General features: G+C 48.9%; 1 protein-coding gene across 4 annotated transcripts in view; it reads left to right on the forward strand.

Moving 5' to 3' along the window:
- The first annotated feature begins 373 nt into the window (after positions 1-373).
- Positions 374-10,443, forward strand: part of BSDC1 (BSD domain containing 1) — a 21,834-nt gene continuing 11,764 nt past the window's right edge. Inside the window, exons 1-7 of one of the 4 annotated variants that reach the window (XM_015408071.1) lie at positions 374-393; positions 2,277-2,337; positions 4,593-4,709; positions 4,931-5,098; positions 5,217-5,271; positions 7,670-7,785; positions 8,199-8,267. In XM_015408071.1, the coding sequence (XP_015263557.1) occupies positions 383-393; positions 2,277-2,337; positions 4,593-4,709; positions 4,931-5,098; positions 5,217-5,271; positions 7,670-7,785; positions 8,199-8,267 (597 nt within the window). In that variant the 5' untranslated portion in view covers positions 374-382. Of the gene's footprint in view, positions 394-2,168; positions 2,338-4,592; positions 4,710-4,930; positions 5,099-5,216; positions 5,272-7,669; positions 7,786-8,198; positions 8,268-10,443 lie in introns of those variants that run through there. The other 3 variants (XM_015408073.1, XM_015408070.1, XM_015408072.1) reach the window with 3 other exon arrangements.

Below are 10,443 nucleotides of genomic sequence, written 5' to 3' on the forward strand. Positions count from 1 at the left end.
AGCGTTACTCATAATTATTACTTCCGGTTTATGTTCGGTCGCATCCATCTGAGTGGCAGGAGCACAACACAAAAACATAAGTGTCACACGTAAGAGTCACAGAAAGCGAATCCATGTTCTCTCGGTGTGTACAAATTTGCGGAAGCCGCTGTATAATCTCCTCCGTCTCTATGGTGCCTGGTTCTTGTTCTTCAGATCAGTAGCTTTGTAGGTTCAGATGGGAACTGGAAGTATCTTCAGGGCTCTACCGGTGGTTCTACTGAGCCCAGGACCCCTGAAGGGAAGTGAGGGAAATGCCGGAAACGGCGGTTACGGACTGAAGGGGCGGGGCTTCTTCAGAGGATCAAAGGTCAGTAAATAGAGGTGACGTCAAGAGACCAAGATGGCGGAAGGGTGAGAATAAGACGGAGCGCTGGGGGCGGTGCCACCGGTCGGGCGGGGGGAGGCTGGGGGGACTCGGGAAGAAGTGGGAGGGGCGGGGAGAAAGAGAAGCTGCCCGAAGCACCCGGGCGGAAATGAGGCCCCCTGGGCATGCACAGAGTGGCTCTGTGCTTCTTCCCCGAGCCAGCGCTGCGGGTTCTCTCAACGCTCCCAGAGTGGAGTCTCGGCCCTAGAGGGGAGCGGTGAGAGGGAGCCCGGTCCCTGTGGTTAGCTTGTAGGTTACAGGGAGGGGCTCTGAATCTTTGGCCTGGACATAAGTGAGAGCTAACCCGGGGTGGGTGGGAGGAAGGCAAGAGGACGCGTTCGAGAAGGGGCTCTGGGATCAAGCTTTGTTGTGAGGTGAAGGGCGAGTAAGCACTTCGTGTTATTTGCAGTAGGTAGTTCCTTTCCGTGGCTTTTGTACAGAGAGAGGGGGATAAACCGACTTCCCAAAGACCTTGATGGCTAAATAAGGATCTGAAATCCCGCTTCCTTGGTGTGTTGCTCTGCTTGTCTGTGAAGTATTTTTGTATGCTGACAGGTGTTACACTGTTCAATAAAAGCTGTTTGTTATGATACAAAGTTTTTTTTTTCTCAATGTAGTGACTGAGCAGCAAGAATCCAAAAGGATTCTTAGGTTAAAAATGCCTGCAGGGGAGTGGTAATCGAGTGAACCTGCATTCCTTTGCTCTCATCCAGGTTAACTTGTCTGATTTAAAGATGGAGTATCATCACCTCTCATTTTTATTTTTGAGAGGGAAGGGGCCATGGCTCAGTGGCAGAACATCTGCTTGGCATGCATGAGGTCCCAGGTTCAGCCCTTGGTATTATCAGGTGAACGGACCAGGCAGTAGGTGATTTGAAAGACCTCTTCCTGAGGCCCTAGAGAGCCACTGTCAGCCTGATTGGACAATACTGACCTTGATGGACCAAGGGTATAAGGCAGCTTCATGTGTTCTTGTGGACCATTGGGCTGTATGCTGTAGCAATATATTCTTCTGGCATTTTTTAAAAAGGGCTGTTATAAAAGAGCTGTTATAAATATTGCAGTAGTTTGGCTTGTACCTTTAATTCATGGCTTCAGCCATAGTAATGAATTTTGTACAAGTCACTGCTATACTTATCTAATTTTGGGGGGTATTGTTTGCATTTTATGTGTATATCTGTGCCCGGAAGTCATGGTGAGCTCTGGTGACTCCTACTGGGGCATGGAGGACATTCAGAGAAATGACTTGATAGCCTGCCTTTGCCTCCTAGCTCTGGTATTCTCTGGAAGTCTCCCATCTGAATACTTGCCAGGGTCGGCCCTGCTTAGCTTCTGAGATCTGACAAGATTGGCCTTGTCGGGGTATCCAGGTCAGGGTGATACTTATCTCATTTTTTGACACACAGGTCATGCTGTTCTTTTTCTGGTGGATGTCACAACTATTCACACCTTGTACTTAGACTTGACCCACTCACTACTAACAAAATGTAAACTAAAATTGGACACTAGAATGTTAGGTTACTTTTTAAAAAAGCTTTCATCTAAATGGTTATGTTGGGAGATGTTACTGAAAGGCAATCACAAAAATATCCTCAAGGAAAGCAGGGCCATGTTTAGCCCATTGCTGTAATTACACCTGATGATGTCACATGGATTCTTCTGAAACATGTGCTTCTAATGGCTGGGAATGTAAAGTATTTATTGAGCTTTGATGAAAGGATGTTGTGTTAAAGAAATGAGTTTAGTTTTGAAGCAGAATTGTTAGCTATAGGACTTGTTGGGAATACGCTGGTGTTCATAAGGCATTCCTTGGCATGAGTTTATGGTGTAAAATTCCCACTTTCAGCTTCATATGTTTGTCCTGTAACAGGGAAGATGGAGGCTGGTGGAGGAGCTGGTTACAGCAAAGTATTCAAACTGTCAAAGAGAAGGTAAGTACCATCTGTTTTTTGTCAAGTTGGAGGAGTATTGATTAATTGAAGACTGTTGTCAGAAAGACACAGCCAAAGGTATATAGCAAATTGTGTGGGCTTTTCCACAGCATGACGGAGCAGCTTCCAAAGTGAGAATGTTCCCTTGAGTGCTTCTCAGTTTAGGGGTGTATGCTTTCCCTTGCTGTAGCCCGTATCTTCAAACTGGAGTTGTAAGAAATGTTTTGCGCCTGTTTTCCCATTTGGGAATTAGATTAGTCAATGGGCTACTTTGTGTGTGCATGGGCAGATGTAAGTCTTTGGTTTGCAGGGAGGTAAAGGCATGCACACTCCTGAAACTGGCTTGCTACTGACTGACCACCTTTTACCCTGCCCCCACTCCACATAGTTTTTTTTGTATGAGTTGTCTTCTGTTCTCTTCCCAATTAGAAGAAGGCATAGCTGCTATGCACATGGAATAGTCCAGTTTAAACTAGGTTCAGTGTGACTGCAGGTGGAGGCAGCTTTTCTCTAAGCCAACGTCACCCATAAATCAAGCCTTAAGGCCAAACTACGCAGTACGTTTAACACATGATTACTATTGGGACTAGCAGTTCAGTTCAAAGTGTTGCAGGCCCAATGCTGATCTGCAGTGTGGGGAGAGCAGGCACCTCCTCACACTGTTTTCCCAACACTGTTATTCAATCCGTTTGGGGAAGCAGGTATATAAGCACTCAATATGCATGCATCCCCTGACAAAGCAAATAACGGCACCTATGGATTGGTTCAGGTTGCACTCTCTCCTCCCCCTGCACTGTAATCCTGAGACAAATTGAGCCCCTGCAGTACTTCTAAATTGTGCTGCGGGGTGGGCGAACTGTATGGCTGCAAGGACTTCCTGATGGCACCTGGTATGTTCTCTTATGTTAAGCCCCCATGGCAGTCACATGTTAAATGTAATGTGTAGCTTGCCTCTCGGTGTGGCTTTCTAGCCAGGGCTGTTTAACTTGGAGTGCTGAGATGCAACTTCAGATTCCTGTTTGGCTACAAATTGTGGAATGGCCTTGGGCAAGTCACTTATCTCTATGTCTCACTTCCTCAGCTATTAAAATGGGAGTAATAATTGCTTGTTATGCAAAGCAACTATGGCTGCGGTCACACGGAGCATTAGGCACACTAGAGAGACGGAAGATAGGCGGATTTTCCAGGTGCGATCTCACCGCCACATCTGGGAAGCGGAGAGCTCCCGTGGCGAACCCGAGGCTTCCCGCCGAAGCTGCGTGGTTAAAAACTAGTACCTCGAAGGTACTAGTTTCCAGTAACGGCGGGGCAAGGGCGGGCGTCTGATCGCGTTTCCGGTGGTAGTTCCGGCGCCCGCCCATGCCCCCTCGTATAAAGGGGTTTTTTTTTAACTGTCCATGGGATGCGCACAAGCACCCAACGGGGCATGCGCACACTTTGGTTCCGGAAAACAAAACACCTGTTTGCCGCGCTGCTTCTTTGCCACGGCGCAGGATTGTGGTGTGCTCGGCACCTCCCCCCTACCACAGGACCTCCACGGTATGTCTGCTGGCGCAACCGCGCGTTATTTTGCCCTGGGGCAAATAGCCACGCCTCCCCCCCACGATATCCGGCCCAAGTGACCCGGGGCCTAGGTTGAACACAGTAAACTGCTTTAGCTAGCTGTGAGCATTTTCCAGTGGGTCTTCAGAACAGCAAGGCTCTAAAGGCCAGTGGGTTACCTGCCTGCCTGTCATGGATGGCAAGGTGATAGCACTTCTCCCTTTCCACCCCTTGCTAGCTGCACAACTCATGCTATTTATCATAAAGGAAAGACTGAAGAGGGGAATGAAGTTGTCTAGAGTCAAGGAACTTGCCCAACTTTTCGTCCTGGGCACAGAAGGATGTTCTCTGTGGCTTGCCTTGCTGAAGTCAAGGAACTTGCCCAGTTTTTTTTCTGTTCATTCTCTGTGGCTTGCACTCTTGCAACTGTCCTGGGGCAACCAGTTAGGGCCAGTGAGACTTGTGCCCACCTCTCTTGAAGATGCTGGCAGTTCTGCCAAGAGCTGAGGATCTGACGAGCCTGAAGTTGTAGAGAAATCTTCAAAACAGGCAAGAGCTGCCAGACACCTAGCAGTGTTTGCTCTGTTGAACAGCACTCCCTTGCTTGACTTGCCCAGAGGTTCCTGGCTTCAGCTTTAAAGAACTTTGGCAGTTCCTGTGGGTGTACTCAGCAATATGATGAGTCTGTCCTGCTCTCTCTCTTTCTGCTGCAGTCCACAGAGGCCTTGGAGTTCATGAAACGGGACTTGACTGAGTTCAGCCAGGTGGTCCAGCATGACACAGCCTGCACCATCGCGGCCACCGCCAGCGTGGTCAAAGAGAAGCTGGCTGTGAGTGGGCACTGAGAGCCAAAAAGGGAATGGAGGTGGGAGAGTTTGGGAGGTGCCGGCAGTTTTTTCACTAATATCCCCTTCCCAATCCTTTATTCTTCTCTGTACTACTTTGTTATATCAAGCCTCCAACATGATGGGGCTGGTAGGTTAGCACTGTCTGTGGTTCCTCTGCTTTCATTTCCCCCCTCCTCACCATCCCTTCTTTTGTCTTTGAATAGACGGAGGGTTCTTCTGGCACAACAGAGAAAGTGAGAAAAGGACTTTCCAACTTCCTGGGCGTCATCTCAGACACCTTTGCACCTTCGCCAGACAAGACTATCGACTGTGACGTCATAACTCTGATGGCAACCCCTTCCGGGACCACCGAGTTGTATGACAGTGCCAAGGTGCTCCTTCAGCCACTCCCCCTCCCCCCATCTGCCTTTGCCTGCATTGTGGAGATTTATGTACACAGGACAGTGGCCTCTTCGTTTCACACACATGTTCTTGTCTGTTCTCTTCCAGGCCCGGCTATACAGCCTTCAGTCCGACCCAGCCACCTATTGCAATGAACCAGATGGTAAATCAGGGGCTTGGCTGATGTGAGAAGGTTGGGGCAAGGGAGATGCATGGTGTTAGGGCTGTCTGGAAAACAGACCAGGCATCCACTTGATAGCAGTGCCATTTGCATTTGCGAGGGCATGCCATTTGCCTTCATAAAGCCAAGTGTGGGGTAGATTGACCAGAATTCAGAAATAAAGGATGTACCAAAAGGGAAAGGAAGCTTTTTAGCCTAAGGAAGCTGTATAGAGGAGTCAAAGCATGTGGGGAATGATTCTGGGTGGTCCTTGACTGTAATTGATTGGAATGCTTGGGGACTGGTCTAATGGGTGGGGCATTGAGTTCTGTTGTGGGATGGTTCCAAGTTCAAATTCCTGTTTGGCTGTGAAGTGTGCCTAGTATCCTGGGCAAGAAATACTCAAGACTAGAATTCTAGAGCAGTTGCCTCTAGTGAGAGCCATGTTTGCATCTGCCATTCCACCTCCCCTGTTGCTGCTGCTTCCCCATGTTATTATCCCCACCCTGTAGTACTGTAGTGCTTTTTGGACAGCCTGGGAAAGGTGTCACAGAACTAGCCTTCCCTCCTGTCTCAGCTCTTTGAAGATGTCATGAGCAACCCAGGTGAGCCCCTGCTTCACTTTTCAATTATGGATGGATGTGCACAAGAGCTTCTCTTTTAAGGCCAGAAGGGATGGTGCGCACAGCCACCTAAGAACTAGCAGGACAAGTCTGCCTATTTCTGTCTGCTCTGTGCAGTTAAGGAAGGCAGCTGAGCTAATGACAGGATTGCAGAAGCGAAGGGTGGAGGAATAGGCCTTGAAACGACCAGGCTATACCCAAGAACCTGAGTTCTCCCTACTGTTGCTTGGGATTTGTAAGGAGGGCAGGCAAGTGTGAAGTCTGCAGGTGGATGCCTGCCTATTCAGCCTGTTCCAGAGAGGATGGAATGAGTAGTGTGTGGACACAGAGGAGTGGCATTTTTGGGGTCCCAGAGCATAAGAACATAAGAGAAGCAATGTTGGATCAGGCCAGTGGCCCAACCAGTCCAACACTCTGTGTCACACAGTGGGCAAAACCCAGGTGCCATCAGGAGGTACACCAGCAGGGCCAGAACTCCAGAAGCCCTCCCACTGTTGCCCCAGCTGGAGCTATTCAAGCAGCTGCCTCCTTTCCTTGTACCTTCATGCCTTCCTGTCTCCACTACTGGCTCTTGGTGGTGGAAGGTGGTGGGGTTTGCATCAGCATCTTCTTTGTGAAGGCAAGCAGAGGCAAGGGGGCTTCTAGTTTAGAAGAACTACAATTACAAAGGGAGCCTTGACTTTCGAAAGCTCATACCCCCAAAATCTTGTTGGTCTCTAAGGTGCTGCTGGACTCGAATCTAGGTCTGCTACTATGGTGACATGCTAAAGGTTTATAAAATTGTCATGGAAGACACTTTTCTCCCTGTCTCAGAAATACTAAAAATTAGGCTCATCCAATTAAATAGAGTTCAGGACAGGGGGGAAACTCCCTGCAAGTCTTTTAAGTAGTGCATCCAAAGGACTTTGTTGCTAGGAGTTGTACTCCTGGGGTCCATAATGCCCCCCTTGGGGTTGGCAACCATCAGCTGAAGGAGTACCAGTCTGGTCCATCAGGGTTCTTCCACTGTGCTGGTCATCCAACACAGGTCTGCAGATAGACAGACTTGACTTTATTTGGTCAGAGAGCCTGGCATGGTGTAGCAGTGAGTGTCAGACTAGGATCTGGGAGATCCAGGTTCAGATCCTCACTTTACCATGGAAGCTTGCTGAGTGACATTGGGCCAGTTGCGTGTACTCGGCTTAACCCACCTCATAGGGTTGTTGTAAGGATAAAATGGATGGAAGAATAATGTAAGTTGCTTTGGGTCCTGGTTAGGGAGAAATGTAAAGAGATACTGAGTAAAGAGATACTTTCCCTGCCTGCAGTTTACAAGCAAAAAAGGCAAAATACATGAGGAAAGATGAGCGAGGGGAGTGGTAGACAGAGATCAGTTTGGGCCTCTGCATTTATACCCAATTGAGCTTCTCTTCCTGTTTGGAGGGAGATGGCATGACTGTTCTGCGGCCTTTTGTCCTTTGGCTGATGATGGAGGCTGGAGCGTACTGCAGTGCCAAAACAACTGGCAGTTGGGACAGGGAACCCAGTTCCCTCCAGCCGCTGCTTCTGTGGCTGGATCCATTTTGTTTTTCCTGTGACGGAAATAATGCAATTTCCTCATGCATCTGGTTATTCTGGGTGGAATAATAGACTATAATGCAGTATTTTGCACTCTCCCGTGGGTGACTACAGTTGTGTCATGGAGTGTCTCCACTAACACTTCTGTGTTTTTCGCTCCTTTGAGTGTGCATTGGTTACTTGCAGCTCTGGTTTGAGGATTTTGGTTCCCTCCCCTGCAGGACCCTCTGAGCTCTTTGAGGCCTGGCTATCACACTTTGACCTAGAAGAGAAAAAAAAGGAGATCTCGGAGCTGCTGGGGAGCAGCCCGTCCATCCGATCACTGTACACCAAAATGGTAAGGTGGCACGGCATAGCTTAGTCCCTTTGTTCTCTTGCAGCCACTGCTGACACCGAGCTCTCGTGATGTTACTTGAGAATGTTATTGGCAGAAATAGGGTATTCTTCTGTCTTTAGAGGAGTGGGCCAAGGCTGCTCACTATGGCACTGATCAAACAAAGGATAAAAGATTTCAGTTCTGTTTTCTATGTAGAGTTCTTGCCTGCAGGGGACTGCCAGCTTCCACTCTGACTGGGGTTGCTGAAGATCCAAGAGGGCAGATTTAGTGTTAAGCCTAGACCTCTGCAGTTGGGGTTAATTTGATGAGATGGTCCAGGAGGAGATCTTCCATACGTGACTGGGTTTAAGAGAAGCCGTACCAACAAAGTCCTCACTCTGTGCTTATTCTTCTGTTTCCTTCCAATGACCCAGGTGCCAGTGGCTGTGTCCCACTCAGAGTTCTGGCAACGCTACTTCTATAAAGTCCATCAGTTGGAGCAGGTAAATTTGCAGAGGTTCCCTGAGGGTGAGAGCTTTTATGTGGGCAGTTTTGCTCCGATGCAGGCTATGGTTGAGTATGGCACAAAAGGTTATTTGGAGAAAGAGTCCTTCACCGTATTTCAGGAGAGAGAGATGCCGAGCTCTGGGGAGGACATAATTGACTACATCTTTCTTCCTTTCTTCCATGTGCACCCCTCCTTACACAACCTTCTTATGAATTAGTGGGTTCAGTGATACAAAGGGTGTGCATCCCACAGCATTCGTAGACCTTATGGAGAGGAGTCCCTGGAGAGAGACTAGGCTTCTGGAAGCCTTGCAGACTATCCCTTATTAAACTCCAGCATAGATTGCATCAGAATTCTGGAGGCATTCTTTTGTGTCTACTGTTCGAAAGCATCACAAGCTGCCTGAAAAATCAAGTTGCCAAGGAGGTGGTTGCACGTCAGTGACAGAGAAGGCAGCAAGTGTAAGAGTCCCTGTTGGCCAAAAAGTCTACCTGGTAACAGAGTAAGCAAAGAGCTGCCTGGTGATCTAGCAACCTTTGCACCTGATGCTGGGATTACTGCAGTATCTGGGGCTCTGAAAACAGCCATAGAGTTGACTCTCTTGACATATGGCTCTGATGGTGCCTTCCTGGCAATCGGGAGGCTGCCTGAGTGTTTGCTGTCTCTGTTATTAGGATGGGAGGCGTCTCAAAACCAAATAGACATAAATTTGCACCTGTCATGACCCCAGGGGGGTTGCCACCAATGTTCCCTCGAAGCTGTGGAGTCTTGTGAGCAAGAGTTCTACTTTGTGAGCTACTGGTATTAAAGTTGTGAGCGAGTGATTTGGCTGCTACTTAAATTAGTTTGCTCTGGAGCCATCCTTCCTGAGCTACGACAAAAATGTATGAGCTGGAGGTTAAAAAACTGAGAGCTAGCTCACACTAACTCAGCTTAGAGGGAACACTGGTCGCCACCTTCAGCTGCCACCACTCTGGACTTGACTGCTGTTGTGGCGGCTCTCCTTTCACCTCTGACAGCTTACCGGACCAAGGTGGGGACTTAGGAGACTCCCTCTTATCCCAGTCACAAGGGGTGCTGTACTTCTGCCCTCCGTAGGCTTCAGCCAATTGCTTGGACCACTGTCCTGCTTCCTGGAGAGTGGAAGGACTCTTGTCCACAGGGGGCGCCTAATATGCTCTGGAAGAAGAGTCAGGAACCTGTCGATGCACATCAGGACCTTGATGTCATCCATGGTCTTGGCCACAGCAACCTCTACCCATAAATCATAGGTTCTTCCCAGCCTATACATCAGCTGTGGGTAGGGCTCTTTACCTTCCAGCCAAGCGCTTTCAGGCCCCTTCTTTGGTGAACCCCTCTCACTGATGCACTCTTTGATTGGAGAGCTTATAGTTGGTCCTCGCTTCGTCTTCCATCTGGCCAGACACTGAAGGCAGGACTCCAGACAGCTGCGGTTTCACCTTTTCTTATTTATTTTATTTATTTATTTTCATACTTATACCCCGCCCTCCCCAGTGGGCTCAGGGCGGCTCACAGAGGCAAGAACAACTTGCCATGATAAAACAATATATACAAAACAGTTTAAAACATATACTACATATTAAAATATAATAACAGGTGCTCAAACTCCCATTCATAATCTAAAAGATGGCGGATTGAATGTCCAAAGTCCCACGAAGACGGCAGGAGGATTCTTCGATAGCAGATGTTTAATCAGGACCTCAGGGCGATGGTGGTATAGTAGGGGTGGCGGCTCCTACTCAAAAGCCTGGCGGAAGAGCTCCGTCTTGCAGGCCCTACGGAATTGCATGAGGTCCCGCAGGGCCCTGATCTCCTCCGGGAGCTCATTCCACCAGGTAGGAGCCGCCACCGAAAAGGCCCTGGTCCTCGTGGCGGCTAGTTTGACATCCTTAGGGCCCGGGATGACTAATAAATTTTGGGCCCCTGACCGTAGTGCTCTTGGGGGAACATACAGGGAAAGGCGGTCCTTCAGGTAGGTTGGACCCTGGCCATGTAGGGCTTTATAGGTAACAACCAGCACTTTGAAGCGAATCCGGTACGCTATTGGCAACCAGTGCAGCGCTTTCAGCGCAGGCCGCACATGGTCCCTTCTAGAGAGACCCATTAACAGCCTGGCCGCAGCATTCTGCACCAGTTGCAGCCTCCGGATT

Source organism: Gekko japonicus, unplaced genomic scaffold (assembly GCF_001447785.1).
Source record: "Gekko japonicus isolate JY-2015 unplaced genomic scaffold, Gekko_japonicus_V1.1 scaffold36, whole genome shotgun sequence".
Classification (NCBI taxonomy): domain Eukaryota; kingdom Metazoa; phylum Chordata; class Lepidosauria; order Squamata; family Gekkonidae; genus Gekko; species Gekko japonicus.